General features: G+C 46.8%; 1 protein-coding gene across 8 annotated transcripts in view; it reads right to left on the bottom strand.

Annotated features, from left to right (window-relative positions):
• Window positions 1-18,614, bottom strand: part of LOC106968428 (cytidine monophosphate-N-acetylneuraminic acid hydroxylase) — a 140,565-nt gene that overhangs the window by 39,423 nt on the left and 82,528 nt on the right. For all 8 annotated transcript variants that reach the window (XR_003414348.2, XM_053223217.1, XM_015064780.3 and 5 more), the window contains 4 exons: window positions 17,186-17,389; window positions 13,832-13,923; window positions 4,733-4,842; window positions 3,206-3,396 (listed from right to left, as the gene is read on the bottom strand). Coding sequence is in view for 7 of the 8 variants with exons in the window: in XM_053223217.1 (XP_053079192.1) it covers window positions 3,206-3,396; window positions 4,733-4,842; window positions 13,832-13,923; window positions 17,186-17,389 (597 nt within the window). In the remaining variant the exon portion in view is untranslated. The remainder of the gene's footprint in view (window positions 1-3,205; window positions 3,397-4,732; window positions 4,843-13,831; window positions 13,924-17,185; window positions 17,390-18,614) is intronic.

Genomic DNA, 18,614 nt, shown 5'->3' on the forward strand with positions numbered 1-18,614 from the left:
ATAGATTAAGTCAAGTTTCATTTACTGAGCAATCGTTATATTAAAAAAATTATGTACGCTGTGGGGTGTGGCAGAAACATGAATAATAAACAAATAAGTGGCAAGGTATCTACATGTCAAACATGGTGTCAGGCACTTTCACATGGTAGTTTAATGCTTACCAAAAACCCTCTGAATTTTTCGTTTGCTTTTATAAGCGAGGAAACATATCCAGACATATTCAACTAAGAAACAGCAAACTGGTATTCAAATTCACATTTTCAGATTCTAGGCCTAGCTCTTCCTCTAATGGAAGGCAATCCGAGACTCTAATGAATGTACAGTCTGGTTTAAGAATCACCCTTGTACAGGGGTGCCTGGGTGGCTCAGTCGGTTAAGCGTCCGACTTTGGCTCAGGTCATGATCTCACAGTTCCTGAATTCGAGTCCTGTGCTGGGCTCCATGCTGACAGCTTGGAGCCTGGAGCCTGCTTCGGATTCTGTGTCTCCTTCTCTCTCTGCCCCTCCCCAACTTGTGCTCTGTCTCTCTCTCAAAAACAAATACCAAAAAAAGTTTTTTTTTAAATTACCCTTGTACAGAGTACAATGTCAGGGGAAATAGGTTATTTAATCACAGGAAAAGCAGAAGCAAAATCTGCATAACTGTACTAATATTTAAGTTCCAGCACTGTGTTAAAAGACAGTCAAAAAAGCAGAATCTGGGGGTGGGGGAAATCAGAAAATTTTCTTCCTTAAAAACAAAGGATTTGAAAAGTGAAAGATTCTTTGTGCCTTCAATCTTTGGGTTCAGCACCCAAATCTTCTATTTTAAAGGACTTTGGGGGTTAGGACAAATTAGTCTAAAATGGATGTTTTATTGTTTTCTGATTTTTTTTTGATTGTTCACAATTCTTAGTGGCATCCATTAATAATATGATCTATTACAATACTCCCTCCCTTTACACAATGAAATCACATTTCTTTGACTAAAGACTACTCTCTAAAGTGCACTGGCCTTTCCCCCTTGTTTTTGTTTTTAGCTCAAATAAAAATTATATTTACGGAACGGTATGTACAGACAAAGTAAGTCATTGTTTCTTTAATCTGGAAGTGGCTTCCTCACCTACAATTTAACCTGGAAAACATAACTGAATAGTGTAGAAAAAACCCACAGATATCTGACCTAGTGCCATATTCCTAATGACACTACATTGATAGATATCAGGAGACTTTATTCAGCAAGTAAAGGTGAGACAAAAAATGGGAGAAAACGGCCCCCATGTTTATGAGTTGACTAGGCGAGGGGTGCCTGGGTGGCTCAGTCGATTGAGCGACCGACTTCAGCTCAGGTCACGATCTCACGGTTTTTGAGTTCGAGCCCCGCATTGGACTCTGTGCTGAGGGCTCGGAGCCTGGAGCCTGCTTCGGATTCTGTGTCTCCCATGCTCTCTGCCCCTCCCCCGCTCATGCTCTGTCTCTCTCTGTCTCAGAAATAAATAAACATTAACAAAAATTATGGGTTGACTAGGTGAGAGTCAAAATGGAAGGGGTTATCAAGGAACCAGCCTCCGTGGAGTGACCCCGACGAGCTTCAGTAACTCTTCGGTGATAACCTGCCTGCAGTAGACCTCATGGCCATGCGTGCTGTGACACTCTAGTTGAGAACTGGTGTCATAACGCCTGACAAGTTCACCTACACAAGCCCCTGAAATGAAAACTAAATTGCTTTTTAGGACTGTGGTTGGGGCACAGCTGGACGAAATGACATGAAAACTTCTCCCCTTCCCTCAAATTCCGTGTGCTCCCCTGAATAAACCACCAACCAGGTTTTAGGAAAGCCAAGTGCGCCTTGGAATGGGCACTGTGCAGCCATCACCTCATGTAGGTAACCCTGCTCTTTTTGTAGAGGCTACACAAAAGAACTCGCATGCAGCACGGCAGTTACACAGTGCATGAACCCAGGGCTCTCAGAAACTCGGAGGTGTGCGGCCGCAGCTTCCGCACATGGTGTGGGACAAAGGCGCCGTGCAGTGGACATGGAGATTTTCATCACCGCACCCGCATACTGGGTTGTCATCAGTTCGTAAGTGACCGGCAGGTAACTTGTTATTCAGCCACTTAATTACATTTTTAAAGCATTTCCTGAAAAAATAAATAAATAACTGAGTGCATATTCATGTCTTGGAGTAGAAAATCCAGGGGCCAGTCAACCAGCAAACAACATGCCGTCCCTAACCATGGACGTTTCTACCAAAGCATGTCCTGCACGTGAACTTTGTCATGGAGGTTCGCAGGAGAAAAAAGGCTGAAGTTGCTTCATTTTATAACATTGTGGGCACTGCTGCGTGTTTAGATGGGTGACCCAGCAGCAGTGATACAAACTTCAAAACAAGGAAGAACAAAAACGACCCTGTAATTCACCAAGAGATTGGGACCATGGCCTTCCCTCTTTCCTAAATAGTTCATTTGCAAACGTGTGTGGCTTTATGAACGACAATTCTCTTCCTTTTTGATTTCCTGGGGGAGGGGAGTTTCGGTTCCCATTATCAGTGTGATGCTGGTCTGGTTTCAATGAAGTGTTGGATCGGGTTGACTCAGGGGCAAAAAGCCGGGAGCTCGGGGTTATCGGGGCGCTACAAATCAGGAGGTGGCCAACCGCAGCGACCTGTTCCCGCAAGCTAAGAATGGTTTTGCCCTTTTGAAAATAGCCGAAGGAATCATCCAAAGGACAATGATGCCTTGTGACACATGAAAACTGTATGATATTCGCATGTCCTTGTCTATGAATAGGATTTCATTGGAACCACAGCCACAGCCACAGAGGTGAGCAGATGCGACCGTGACCACACGGCTCGTACAGCCGAAACCATCGACACTCTGGCCCGTACAGAAAATGTGTGCCGACTCCTGCTATAAATGTTGAACTGAAAAAGGAAGTCAGCTTTGGTGATCCTTCGATGCAGACTTCTACCAAGTGGCCCGAGAGGGGGAAGTGGGAAGCAGAGAGGGTTATCAGCGCCCCCCTCCCCTCCCCTCCCCACCAGGGCGCCTTCCTCACTCCGGGCAGTATGAAGTGTGCACGCGCTGCTGAAATCGGGCCACACCAATGTCGGCATTCAGCTGACCTGAGTCCGCTTTTTCTCATCCCAGCTGCACCTACCTCCAAAATTGCAAAAGCCCCTGAAACCGCGCTAGGCCTTTCCCGCCGCACTCGCTCCCTTCATTACCTCAGGTGGTCTGAGTGCATGTGACTGATGTAAATCAGGTCTGCCTGGCACAGCCTCTCCAGCCAATCAGACGGAGGCTCGTGCAGCAGCCACCAGCCTCGGGCGAACGCAGGACCCGTTAACCAGGGGTCAAACACCATCCTCTTGTCTCCCAGCTTGAGGTCCATGCAGGCGTGGGTGAGGTACGTGATCTGTTGGAAGACAGTGAGATTCAGGTGATGGGATCCTTCCCGGCCAGCAACAGGGAGCCGAAAGGTCTGTGCCGCTTGGCTGACACCCCTTGGCCGGAGAACCCTGTCCTGAGCGTGATCAGGACAGAGGACCCAAGGGTACTCAGCAAGAGACTTCAGATGGAATACAGCTCGCAGTGACTGGTCACTGCTTCGTCAGGATAGAAACTCTCCCGGTTGGTTTCAGGTGGCAAAGCAACTGACCTACCTAGTTTTGCTCTATTTCAATTAGCTCCTAAATGCTCACTTATAATCAGCGCCGCAGACTGCCCTCTGTGCCGAGTCCTTCAGGGCACAATTTACGAGGAAAGGCAGTTAGAGCTGACGTGACAGACACTTGGGGATTTACATGCCAGAGTGGCTGTGGAGAGGTACAGGAATGAATGATTCTGGTGAGGTTGGGTGGGTGGGTGGCGTGTCATGTGGCTTGCAAGAATTCCTCTTCCAAACCACCTGCTACCACACTCAAGATGTTGAGGTCTTCTGAGAATAGCTATGAACAATGACAGAGAAACAGGCATTGACTGGAGGATTCCAGCTCAATTCCTCAGTCCTTTCCCAGGGTCCAGCACATCCGTGGCAAACAGGAAGTACGCCCAGAAGCAGAGAGAAGGTGTAGAAAGCCAGCGCGGAGCGGGAGGGGAGGCAGGCGATCACATTCCATTTTACTGGGCCTACTTCTTGACAGGTTTCCCTTTCCCTCAAATAAGTACACGCTTCCCAAATATTCCAGAAAAACAAATTTTTGATTACCTCTCCCAAACTGTCAAAGTGTTTCCTCTGGAGGAAACTCTCTTTTAAAGCTAGGAGAGCACACAGGAAGGTTCGTAAAAGGGAAAAATACAGAAATATGCAGCTGGCCATCTTATCCGACAGCAATCTGGCGTCGGAGGTAACTTCCGAACTTTCTCCAATAGTTTGGCATGACTCTCCTTTGGAACTTCGTTTGCTCATGGATTTTTGTTGTTTGTTTCGTTGGGTTTTTTTTCTGAATATATTTCCTTGCGATTCCTATCAAGTTGTGGAGGTTCCTAAAAACATTTGCTCAAGAGTTCAGAAGAAATTTATTTCATGTCCTAAATAGCTCCCTCAGAATATTTGAGGTAATATAGGATGTAAATATATATATATATACATATTTATATATTTTAGTTTTATTATATATATGTGTATATATATACATATATATGTGTATATATATATACATATATATATATATAATACACACACACACATAAATGGACATCTTAGTTTTATTTTTGTTCTTAAGAACATAACAATTTTAATGTTCCCTTACCTGTACTTCTCCAAAAGCCAAATGTTCAGGAGATCTGGGTTCTGAATCCCAGGGATTGGGAGGATTCAGTTCTAGAAGTAAAAGTCCATTTTCTTCATCCATTTCAACAACTGGAACCAAAAGGGAAGAGACACATATTCACAACAAACACGAATGTACAAAACAATCGCTCAAATAGAAATGCGTGGCCCGGGTACACAGAGTACCAAAAATCAAAGGGAAATCAAAACAAGACACAAGAGTCATTTGTGTCAAACAATATCTGCCCAGACAAGGGCTGGAGACAGACAACGCCAATTCATTGCCTCGTTCATATTGCACTTAAGGGACTCATGGGACCTCAGCTGAGTCACAGAGATGCACACAAACAACTTCATTACAATTAAATGAATGAATGATACAGATGAGTTCAAGGTGCCATGGGAATGTGCAAGAGGGAGGACCTAATCTGGTTGTTAAGACTCAAAGCAGATTTCTAATAGGAAATCGTGCTCCAGCTAGACTTGAAAGATTGGGTACTTGGTGTAGACAAAAGAAATCGGATTACGTGAAAGAAAAGGGGTGACTGAACAGCACACACAAAGGCGTGGAGGAGGGGTGAGCTCGATATTCACAAAGGGACTGGTGGTTTATGCCCCAGGAACACAGTGTCTGAGGCAGGCAGGATGGACAGGAAGGCCAGGGTACATCACAGAGGACCCTAGACAGCATGCTAAGGAGGAATTTGGATTTTATTATGTGGCAGCAATGAGAGGTCAATGACGAATTTTAAGCCATTGTGGCACACACTACCGGTGACCTACACCCTTCTTTCTTACTGTTAGCATCCTAATTTTTTTTTTTTAGGAGTGTTGATATGCCCATCTAAAGATCATGATTTCCCAGGGCCCCTTGCAATTATGAGTGGCCATCGACATAGTGCTACATACGGTGTCTATAGCTCTGGCCAGGGCGATGTGAGTAGAAGTCCCCAAGTGGGCTTCCGGAAGCACTTTGATTTTCCTGACAGAGAGGGACAAAGTCAAAGGAAGCACACTAGTTGCCCTTCGTCTTTCCCTTCTCTTGTTCGGAAACTGGTTGCTTCCCCTGAGGGAACAGGAGCCATCTTGGGATGCTGAGGGAAAGAGCCAGATCCTAAGGATGGCAGAGTAGGAAGACAGAAGGAACTTGGCTCCTTGATAAACTTCTGAAACGGCCATGATACCCAGGACTGTCTGCTTTCCAGCTTCTTGCGGAATAAGAAAAACAACCCCCGGTGTGACCAGGCCACTCTGACTTGGGTTTTCTGTTCCAACAGCTGAAAGCAATACCTAACCGCTATGGCAAGGGAGTATTAAAATCAGAACTCAATTTTAGAAAGGCCACACTGTGAGACACATGGGGAGAATCCACTGGAGGAAGGGAGGACTGTATCTGAGGGCCCTCACCGTGGTCTCGGAGGCCAGTGGCAAACTGCTGACGGGCACGGTCTCCGAAGACAGATGGCCTCGTTTGGTTGGAACCCTCACTCTCCCCACTTGTTAGCTTCATAGCTGGGTGACCTCGAGCAAGTTCAATTGACTACTCCATTCTTCAGTGTTTTCCTTGTCAACCCTAGCTGCCTGCAAGGACGGAGGCATCCCAACAAATGGTAGCAAGTCTATTAATTGCTAAATGAAAGCAAATGAGGTCCTAGACCAATGCGGTCCCTTTGGAAATGGTGACACTGCTCTCTCCTCAAAGTCAAGCGTTTTCCCCACTTTCTTCAAAGTATATAGAAAAAAGAAATCTTTTCCACACCTTCCAAATGAATATTAATTACACTCACTTTAAGACAACTGCTTATGGAAAAAACTGAGGCAAAAATTACCCATAAAATGAAAAAGGATGCATTTTAGGATTTTCCTCAGGGGTGTGAACAAAGACTTAGACATGCTGTCACACTTCAATTTTCAAGGTCATCCCGAGTGACCATAATAAAGAGGAAGTTGGAAACCTAAAGAATTACCTCCCCAAAGTCTGTTTTTCTCACTCATGTCCCTAGCTTTATCCTCATGGCCAGGTACTGGTAGTCTCCCTCCCTACCCGTGACAGACTGATGTCTTGTGTAGATGGTCTCCCTGGAAGGCTCTCCCAGCATCAGCACTACCCACACCTGGCTTTGTTGGGGCTCACACGTCACCTTATCAGAGAAGCCTTTCTGACCACTCTATCTCAAAGAGCACTCTCCAACCCCCTACCTCTCATTATTTTTCTTCCTACCCCTTAGCATCACTGCACATACTCTTATCTTGTTTGCTTCTGGCCTGCCTCCCCTACAAGATTATTGACTCTACGAGAGCTGGAGTTTGTTCTCTGCGATATCAGTAGCGTGCCAGGAACAATGCCTGACTCACGACAGGCATTCCTTAAATACCTGTTGAGTAAACTGTTTAGTTAATGGTCTTAATTGCATGTCTCCCAAGACTCTCTTGAGGCTACCCAACTTTCTCTCAACCTAGACACTGCTCCTGCCCAGACGTGGCACCTCAAATTGGGAACCTTAAATATAGAATTATCTCAAGATAAGCCAAAGATAAAATTTACTATTTCTTCATTTTTATTTTAAGGGAGAGAGGGAGAGAGAACGAGTGGGGTGGGGGGCAGAGGGAGATGGAGATAGAGAATCCCAAGCAGGCTCTGCACCATCAGTGCGGAGCCCAGTGCGGGGCTTGAACTCACAACTGTGAGATCATGACCTGAGCCAACCTTAAGAGTCAGACCCTCAACCGACTGAGCCACCCAGGCACCTGTGCTGCTGCTTCTTTTTTTTTTTTTTTTAATTTTTTTTTCAACGTTTATTTATTTTTGGGACAGAGAGAGACAGAGCATGAACGGGGGAGGGGCAGAGAGAGAGGGAGACACAGAATCGGAAACAGGCTCCAAGCTCTGAGCCATCAGCCCAGAGCCTGACACGGGGCTCGAACTCCCGGACCGCGAGATTGTGACCTGGCTGAAGTCGGATGCCTAACCGACTGCGCCACCCAGGCGCCCCGCTTCTTCATTTTTAAAAGAGCACTTTAGAAACCAGAAACATGAATGCACCAGACGGCTTCCGTTCATCCTTACAGACTCCTCTTCTCTACCTTTCTTCTCCCTCATCCACCTGCTCTCCACGTCAGGAGGCTGACTTATTTGGATCACATAGAAGGGCTCCCAGAGTCTCCCCTTCCAGATGAGTTTGGCCACTGCAAAGCCCCAGGATGAGACAGTGACAGGACTCAGGGAGGTTGGGGTTTTTATTCCTCTGGCTCCTTCCCAGTAAGGTGATTTTGTTGCAGACATTGTTGGTGGTCTGCACAAAATCTGTTCCCTCCTTCTTCCTATTAGCATCCTCATTTTCCTGAGGAGTGATGCTATGCCTATCTAAAAATCATGATTGCCCATGCCCCCTTTGCAATTATGAGTGGCCACAGACATAGCTCTGGGCATTGACAGAGGTCGCTGCTCCTCTCTTGCAAGCCAATCCTTTATGACTCTCTCCTCTTCCAGATTCTGGAAACTGCTCCCTTCCTCATCCCTTTGGGCCTAAAGATGGATAACTTGGTTGCTATCAATGCTAGGTTACTCCACTTTCTCTGTGTTTCTCCCACATCCACAACTTACAAAGAAAGTCCTTTGTGAATACACTCTCATCAAATTATCCTAATTTGGGGATGGCACTGGTTTTCCTTTTGTGAGTCTAACTAATACAATAATTAAAAATGGCTACATTGAGGGGTGCCTGGGTGGCTCAGTCAGTTAAGCATCTGACTTATGATTATGGCTCGGGTTATGATCTCACGGGATCATGGGATCTTGTGGGATCAAGCTCCACATCGGTCTCTGCACCGACAGCATGGAACCTGCTTGGGATTCTCTCTTTCCCTCTCTCTCTGCCCCTCCCCTGCTTCCACACTCTTTATCTCTGTCCAAATAAATAAATAAACATAAAAAAATCAGCTATGCTGAAACCCCAAATTCAGAGGAGTGATTGCCTCTGGGGGATGGGGGTACATGTGATATGACCAAGGAAAGGTATATACAGGTCTTCTGTTGGTAATGTTCTGGGTCTTATGCTGGATGTTGGGCACATGGGTGTCCACTCTATTATTTTCATACCTTTAAAATACTGCTTAAGAATTTAATGAAAGACTATTAATATCTTAATAATAATCAATTTATTTAATAGTGAAAGACAACTGGCTTTCTTAATAAAATCAGGAATGCACAAAGGATGCCTGAGAGCACCATTATGATTATACTATGTTCATGAAAATGTGCGTGGTATAATAAAGGTACATCTTATTATTATTTCCAGGTTATGTGATTGCTGGAAGATGGTGTCATGAAATAAAGAGAATGGTGGAATCCTGACTCTGCTGCTTACTGTCAGCATGGTGGGCTTCCTTCCTGATGTGTACAATACAAATGCGATACACCCGTCATACAGTTGTGGGGATTAAATGAGATCATAGGTCCCAATGTGTCTAGCATTATGCCTGGCACAGAGAAGACATCTTATGAATAACAGGATTATCGTGATAATTATTGTACCTTCAAGGAATGAAGAGTTAAAACGAGAGCTCAGCACTGGACAAACAAAACGTATTAGCAAATATCAGGTAGAAAATACCACAGTATTATGAGAGCCTCTCAGAAAACTGCATTGATACCCACTCTGAAGGATTCTCCTTCAGAATGTTTCCCCCCCCAAGAGAAACAGAAGAAACTAAAAGTCTACAACTCTTAACTATGATCCCAAAGCAAGTGCTGTAAGGGTCTCTCTGCCCCTCGCACAAAGGCAGATTGCATATGGGCTCCGAAAGAAGCCCTCCTGGGGCTCGCCGCCTCCAGTCCTCCACTACCCTGCCAGCCGCCGGGCAGCAGACATCAGCCCTCATGTTAGTTCCCAGACCATCGTTCTGTTTTCCAGTGGACCCAACTTCCCGCTGCTGGGAAATCCCTCCTCCCTGCTCCTGCGGTCCCCGGCTGCAGGACACGTGCAGATTACCCCAGATCTACGTGTACAGATAAATCATTAGGCCCCGTGTACCGAGGGAATCTAACAGATGTTCACCCTGAAAATCCTGACAACAACCCGGGAAAGCAGCTACCACTGATATCATCTCCATTTGAGGGAACTAAAGCACAAGGAGATGGAAAATACGCCCAAAGTCATTTAATTGTGTGTTTGCGTGTCAGGATCTGAACCCAGGCTGTCAGGCCCCACTGCCTCCACCCTTAACCATCTTGCTATCCTGTCTCTCCACAGGTCTCGTCCAAAAGAGTTAGAGGTTTGGAATAAGACCCTAAGCGGCTCTAGATTTGTGGTTACGGACTCACGAGGGGCAACGGTCTACTGCTCTTTCACTTAGGCAAACACTTTATCAGGTGCAAACTTTTGTTTATCAGTTTTCCGCCAAATTAACCTCACAGTATTTGTACAGCACTTGTAACCAGTTCCTGATAACAGTGATCTGCAGGCCTCCTGGGCCAGGTCAAGACAGGAGTGGGGAGTTTACTGGCAAAAGAAGTTAGGGGTGCAGACGTCCCTTCGAGGGGCACGGAGGAAACATTTCCAGTCAAAGCAATCAGCAACTCTGCCCAGAACAACATCCTGTCCGGTTGGCGGTGAATGGAAAGAAGTACGTACCCTAGTCAGTGACCCCTCTGCTCGTGGGGGAACCTGGCCATATAGGTCAGACTCTTTCAAAAGTGATTTGGAGTTGGTCTCGTTAAGACACATGAGCAAGAGTGGCCCCGATATTCTATGTTATCTGCTAGGGTCACAGTAATCTGAGCCTAAAAAGGATATAGAGGTAGCATACTCAAAGCCCCCAGTCTGGAGGCACGTGTGGGAAGCCCCCCAGCTCAGCTCCCTCCACAGGTAACCAGTGGTAAGTCAGCCCCCACCCATACTGCCGGCACGCGCTTAGGTACATGGTCCTTTTTCATAATTGGGTCCTACTATATGTAATGTTGATGACCTTTACTCAGCTTTATAAAAAAATATTTAAAAATTTTTTAATTTTAAAAAATTAAATCATTTTATTTTAAAAAATTTAAAAAAATTTTAATTTCAAAAAATTTAAAAGAATTTTAATTTCAAAAAATTAAATTTTTTTTGTAATTGAGAGAGAGAGACAGAGACAGAATCCCAAGCAAGCTCCACGCTCAGCCTCGAGCCTGACGCAGGGCTCGATCCCACGTGATCCCTGGGATCACGACCTGAGCTGAAACTGAATCAGACACTCAATTGACTGAGCCATGCACGCACCCCTATTTTGCTTTACGATCAGTACTATTCTTTCTGTTTTTTCACTCGTATCACTCTTAGATATACTAGAATTGTTGCTAACGTTTAAGTTGTTTCCAATTTTTTTTTGTAAGTACTGTAAATGAACATTCTTATAGCCATAGCTTTCAACACATCAGTGATTAAGATACACATTACACATCAGTGTATCTGAGGATACAGCCTTGGGTGTGAAATCGCTGGGTCAAAGGTGTTCACATTCTTAAGTGTGAGAGGAAGCTGTCTGGAGAGTTTTGAGCAGGGGAGCGAAGTGAATCGACCTCGATATTCACGACATCAGGCCGGGTGCTTTAAGCAGAATGGACAGACAGCAGAAGGCAAGCAAGGAAGCAGAGCGGCCGCCCACACAGCAGAGGGCTCGGACTTGCGCGCAGAGGGACGCGGTATACAGAGGTTCTGAGATGCTCTGGCATAGAAGCAACCGATTTACGGTCTGGATGTGGGAGTTTACGGAAACAGGAGAGTCAAGAGCGACTTCCGGGCTTTGTTCAACTGGGCGGGTATTTATGGAGATGGGGAAGGCTGTGCGGGAGGCGGGCATGGAGAGTTCTGTCCTGGCTGTGCTGGCTTGGGATCCCGACCTCAAGTCTGTGTGGAAATACGGGTGGGCAGGTGGCCAGCTCAGGGAGGAGCTCAGATCTGGAGGGAACGATTTTGGACTCATTCGAGTAAAGACGGCATCTAGAGTCACGGGATTAGATGGGATCCCTTAGGGGAAGCTTATAGGCAGGGAGCTGTAGGGCCAGTCCCAGGGCGCTCCAACATTCAAGAGTCTGGCCGGGGACGAGTCAGCAGAGGAGCCTGAGAAAAGTAGTTAGTGTGGTCGGAATAAAAATCAGGAGAGTGTTTCGTTTTTTGTTTTTGTTTAAGCCTTGAAGACATTTTATAGTGGTGACGGGTGTCTGGGTTCAGGAATAGGCTCTTTAACGATTTCAATGCATGCTATCCCCTCTTAAGCAACAGAATTTTATTTCTTATTTGTTTGTTTGTTTGATGTGGTACTTTCTTCTATGTTTGATTTCTCGGTTTTCTTGGCAGATATTCTTGGGTCCTCCAGTATTTCTTCAAAATGCCCCCTTTCTGGGTGGTTTCTTCAGAGGCCCCCTTGGAAGCCTCTTCTGACTCCTCCTCCTCCTCCTCCTTAAGGGATAGTACAGCAGACGAGACTTGGAAGGTTGTAGAACTAAGGATTCTAGGTGGGAGCTGACAACCCGGACCAGGACAGCACTATGGCCTCCAAACATGCCCACATTCTAATGCCCAGGAACGATGGGTAAATTAGGTTTTCTATGGCAAAAGGGAATTAAAGTTGCCAACAAGATTAAGGTTGCTAATCAGCTGACCCTAAACTAGGGAGAATATCCTGAATTATCTGGGTGTGCCCAATATATCCCAAGGATCCTAAAACCTGTAAGCAGGAGGCAGAAGAGTCAGAGGGAGATGTGACTATAGAAATAAGCCACAGAGATACAAGGCTCTGACGACAGGCAAAGAGGGCCTCTAGAAGCTAGAAAAGGCAAGGACACGGATCCTTCCCCAGAGCTTCCAGAAAGGGACACAGCTCTGCTGACACTATAGTGTTAGCCGCCGAGACGTGTGCTGCCCCTGTGACCCACAGAGCTATAAGGTAGCACATAGGAAAGAATGCAGAAACCGCTGCTCCCCAGATAGGAGGGAAAAGACCGTGCCACTGGGCTCTATGCCGCTGGCTTTGGGTACCGTGACAATGGAGTGACCAGTGAATTAAGCAACATGGAAGGGGCTGGTGACCTAGATAGGAGCCGTGTCCATGCTGTGGTGGGGCCGCAGCTCCACCACAGTGGGAAGGGGAGGGACGGACAGCAAGTGCGGACACCCGCTTCAAGGGGGTTCCTTGTTTTAGGGTTCAGAGGAATGGGGGCATAATTTAAGCAGGCGATGAAGGTCTAGGAAGGGTCTGTATGAACACCAGACTGCATGTGTGTCTGTGCGTGTGTGTGTGAGCATGCACACATGGGGAGCTAACAGGTGCCAGACCCTGTGTGTGTGTGTGTGTATGTGTGTGTGTGTGAGCATGCACACATGGGGAGCTAACAGGTGCCAGACCCTGTGTGTGTGTGTGTGTGTGTGTGTGTGTGTGTGTGCGTGTGCATGTGTGAGCATGCACGCACGGGGGGCTAACAGGCAAGGCCAAAACTGATGACACAGGAGGGAGCATGAAGCTTTCTGTGATCTCCCCACCCGATCACAACTATCCGTTATTCCTGCAGCAGTCATTCTGAAACAGTCTAACATGTAACGTTTCTACTGTTAAAACCCAGCTTAGTAAGTTAGAACAGAAACGCATTTATGAGTCCACCGAAGCCCTTGTGACTCATATTTAGACAAGCCCTTCTGCTCCAGAAGGGGAAGCAGAAAGTTGAAGGGGGGTGTACTGAGAGTCGCACACACACTGCAGCCTCTTATCGGTGCCAGAAAGAGCTGTGGGGTTTGAAGTACTTTCTTTCCCAGCCCAAAAGGTGAGGTTTCATCATCATCGTTTGGAGTGTCACGTGCACGAACATCTATCTTGTGTATCTTCACAAACACGGCCTCCAAAAGACCTGTCATAGCCCCCCACCCCTGACCCTAGCTGGTCACAGTCTTGTCCTAGGCACCACCTCATGGAAATGTCCTCTCATTGGACCTGGCGCTCTCTCACCCGTCTTACCAAAGCTTCAAGTGAGAGTAGAGACACAGCTGACAAAAAAGGACGCCAGTAACGATCACAGCAGAATATATTTCTCATCCCTGATGCCATTTACCTAGTTCGTCTTGACAGAAGCTGCCTGGGGGATTGACGTATTTCATGGTGCTCACATCCAACCTCCAGTTGTGCTTTGTGCATCTGACAGACCTACGTGGAAAAGACACTGTAGGTTTGTGAAATGGTAAAACGATAATTAATCTCACTAAGCTTAAGTGCATTACTTGGCAATCAAATTAAATGAGGGGCTTGAGCACCAACTGTATAAAAGGAAAATCACTAATAGATGAATACTCACTACCCAAGGAAATATGTAATCATCCTCAGTAGGTGATTTTAAAAAAATGAAACTAAAAAAAATAAATGAATAAATGAATAGTGACGTTAAGTTCCATGTCCTAAGATGACACGTGTCTAGACAGATAAACAGAACCAAGAGAATAAAGTGGTCTTCAGGGATGGTTCGCTGGAGAAGATCCAAATGGGAGCCAACACAAGGAAAGAACCTAGTAGTAAATATATGTTTCTGATCGACAACACTTGACCTCTGCCACAGTGTACCAAACCAAACTTCAGCTAAAGTGTTCATGTTTCGAAGAGGAAGGATTTCCTTATAGCTCAAAATCTCAGGGCCTGGTTGCCAGATAGAACAATGCCCCCAGTTAATATGAATATCAGATAAATAGAGAACATTTAAAAAATATATCTACATCAAACACAGTATTTGAGATATGCTGAAAATCTTTTGCTGATCTGTAATTCAAATTTAACTAGGATTTCTGTACTTTCATTTGCTCACTTTGGTAGCCCTACTCCCGAAGGAGAATCAGACTGTAACAAAAACAGGATGTGTACTGATTTTTTCTTTCCATTCTTACCAGAGCATTGAAAGGCGTGTGGGGGTTGGGGATGGGACACAAACAGTTCAACTTTTTCCTCTTTATTTTGCTAGTGTTTGCAGCGAAGTCTTTTCCTTGGACAGTTGAAGAATTTAAAAACAAAACCAAGTATGTCTCAGACCAGAAACATGAGAGGTTGTAAACTAAAAATGTGTTTTATGAATTTTTTTTGCATTTTTTAATGTTTGTTTATTTTTGAGAGAGAGAGAGAGAGAGAGAGAGACAGAGAGAGAATGAGTGGGGGAGGGGCAGAGAGGGAGACACAATATCCCAAGCAGGCTCCAGGCTCCAAGCTGTCAGCACAGAGCCCGATGTGGGGCCCGAACCCATGAACGGTGAGAACATGACTTGAGCCAAAGTCAGACACTCAACCGACTGAGCCACCCGGGGGCCCCTAAAAATGCGTATTTGACATATAAGGGAACTCTGCTGATTTTTTTTTCAAGCTTCGTTATATCTAGACTTTTAAAATATTCTTTTCTACGAAGAAGGCATAAAGCATGCTCCACACTTTGGTTTACAGAGGACTCTTTTGTGCCATCTCCTTTAATCATCAGCAAGTAGCCAACAACAGCTCTCTGAAAGCTAAGAGAAAACGTTCCAAATGAGCTCCTCAGCATCCTGGGCCATCGGAGAAGGAACATAAATCCTCACGCGGAGGTGGGCGGGCAGAAGGCAACACCAGCTTCACATGCAGGAGAGATTGTGAGAAACCGCTGGACTTGAGATCCGAGAAGCACAGCTTCAAGGAGTTGCTGACCTGGGTTGTGGCTGAAGAAGAGAAAATGGCTGCAGTGGGGAGGGGGGCAGAGGCAGGTCATCGTTCTTGACCGGATCCTGGAAGAAAGAGAGTCTTCGGGGGGGAATGGCTGGAGGAGAACCCGAACGGGGCGGCCAGATGGGGAGAGGAGGGTGAGGGAGGGCAGTGCAGAAGTTAACTCCGGGGATTCGGTTTCAGCAAAGAAATGCTCGGTGAGCTGCGTCTGGGAGTAACGGTGAGAGATTTTGGCTCCCCGTGTGGAGGAGACCCGTCGACAGGACAGGGGCGGAACTGGGAGGGGAGAACGGAGGCCCAGATGGGCTAAGAAACTGGTCCAGGTCACTGAGCTGCTAAGCGGTGGGGCTTCTGAATCGGGCCATGGGAAAGACTCTGCCCTCAACCACCAAGCCGCAACACTTCCTTAAACGACTGGTTAGGTGGGCACCGTGTGAAAGGGATCAGCAGAGACCACAAGAGAAGACAAGCAAGTCTCTGAACAATCAGAGGACCCGGACAGCCGTGAGCGCTGTCAAAAGTCCACTCGGGACAGGACCACCCCCGTCTCAGGGCCTCCTAACTGCACCCCGTGGGCAAAGGGCAGGGAGTCAAGATTGGGCTGTCAGCAAATTATCAAGAGGTTCTCCAGGGCACAGCTGTCCGTGAAAGTACGTTCCGTGCAGTACACGGACGTGTTTGTACTAAAAATGTACTCGTTGTTTATCTGCAAGGCAAATTTAAGAGGGTGCCCTGTATTTTAATTTTCCCAAGCTAGCGACTTTATCGGAGGAGCCCATCAAGCCACAGGTCCGACAGTGGTCTTTCTAAGATGTAGAATTCTAATAGTATGTAGGCTGGGCCCTGAAACTAACCGTTCACAAGCAAACGCATCTGCAAGCGCGAGAACATCCTAGTCCCACCCCTGGCGGTGGTCTTCCACCCGGTCACCGAGGGAGCTTCTCAACAGCCGCCCAGCTCCCTCTGAGCACGCTGGTCACAAATGACTGACAGCACGGTGGGAACAGAACGCCCACTATGGGAACGACTAAAACCACACAGGGCAGGTTGGGCTGGAGCAGAGCTTGAAGGCGGGTCTCTCTCTCAGGCACTGCTGGAGTCGAGAAGCTGGCTGATGATAACACTTTGCCCCGCTCAGAACTCCCCCTTGCTCCACCAGGCACAGCTGTTAGCTCTCCGGCAGCCACAGGAAACAAAACAAAACCACCCTCTTCTGGCACCGCTCCTGTGTCTGGGAGGCACAAGTTTAAGGTGAAGCTTTCATCGCGGGGCCGGGAACACCAGCGTGAGTTCTTCTGGGAAGGGCCCAGAAGAGTCACAGTTCCAGGCAGGGAGAGTTGGGACGCCATCTTTTTTGTTTATTAGTTACAAGGAGCCTGGCGGGGAGTGAAGGGGGATTCTGTCCGCTCTCAGGCAGGGTCTGGAAAAGCCCACCAACCAACACACCCACTTCCAGGCAAACACGCGCCCAAACACTCCCTCGCACAAGGACTGGAAGCTTTTACCAAGCCAGAGAGGAATCGGAGAGTTCCCCCGAGAGAGAGGAAACCTCAGTAGAGATCATAAACTCTCGAGATCGGAGAGATGGCCTAAGTGAGCACACACGAAGATTATGAATTTACTCGGAGACGTAATCTGTTGACGGAGTTGTTCAAAATTTCTCAGTGAGCGCACCCCTCCCTGCCCAAGTCTCACCGGGAGAGGGGCCACCCGTGAGAAGGCACAGAACCCTCGGTACCTTCCGTCTAAATCCTCGATGTCTTTTATGAACAGGCCTCCTTGATGCTTGCACACGTTCTTGCACGCCCTCACGCGATTCTTATTCTTGTACAGAATGAAATCTTTGCCGGTCTTCTTATTTCTCAAGAAATTGATTCCTTCCTTCAGGTCAGCAGCTTCTCCAGGTGACAGACACAACAAGACCTCCGTTGTCTGTTCAATGCTACGAAAAGGCAGACATTTGGGGGAGGAAAGGTTAATAACGTTAAGACTTAGGAGAGCATCTTTTGAAACTGGCGGCTCAACGCCTCTTTCCACCGCGATAGGCTCAAGCCCCTCCCTCGCAGGACCCAGGCTTGGCTGCTCCCCTGGAAATGCACGCTCTGCTTGCTCAGTGTTGGTCTCGGGTTCCTCCAGACCCAATGCCCCTGTCACTTGCCTGCCCATGGTCCGCAGCTGCCTCTCCCTGGGAATTCTGAAAGGACGGTGGTTGCTCGTTCAGCTTTGGTTGCTCATTTGCTCCCACAAAGTATGAGACGGAGGATGCATATGCACGCGGTTCACTACTGATTCCGTTGCACCACTTCCTCTGCTGTTTTGCTTCAGACGCAGGATCCTATTGGGCTCCAGGTGCCCACCCTGTCCGGTCCCACCTGCACACTTCTGCGTTTAGATCTGATCCTTTTGCTCACAAGCACAGTTCAACTTTCACCACTAGTCATGTTTACCACCCTCCAGGTTCAAATAGAACTCAGTCGTCCTACCCCAGCCTGGGTCAAGCCTCCAAAGCCACCCCCGGGACAAGCCTACATGTGCTAATGCGCACTACCATTCTGTAGAACATGAGAACCTTACACCCGGCACAGTGCCCCGTTTATTTACATATGGACACTTTTCCAAACATTCTCCCTCCCCGTCGCTGAGCAGACGGCCTGTCACGCGGTGTATCTCTACCAGCTAGCTACTTCGTGAGTTAACTTTCCCACAGAACCTCCGTCTGAATAATTTGTACGAATATATATATAAAAATAACACTCCAGCAGCAAAGGAAACAGTTGATCTTGTGTATTATTTTAAGGAAACCGCAGAGGTTACACTTTTTAGACCCCAGTTGCTGAAGAAACAGTCTTTATGATACAACTCTGAAGCATAACGGGTTACGATTTTTGCCAAGAGACGTTTCAAGACATCTTTTGGCACACATTGCGTGGATTTGCACGGGATGCGATCTGGGTGCATGTCGCTCAATTTTACATCCCCTTCCAAAGCCAACGTGGTCAAAATTCTCTCCATGTGTTGACTTAGAATGGGTGTAGCTCAACTACATTTGTGGCATTTTCACTTTCAGTTTAGAAGTCCTGAAAATTTCTTAAAATGGGAAATAAAAATCATTTTATTTTTTTAAATATGAAATTTATTGTCAAATTGGTTTCTATACAACACCCAGT

Source organism: Acinonyx jubatus, chromosome B2 (assembly GCF_027475565.1).
Source record: "Acinonyx jubatus isolate Ajub_Pintada_27869175 chromosome B2, VMU_Ajub_asm_v1.0, whole genome shotgun sequence".
In the NCBI taxonomy this organism is placed as follows: Eukaryota; Metazoa; Chordata; class Mammalia; order Carnivora; family Felidae; genus Acinonyx; species Acinonyx jubatus.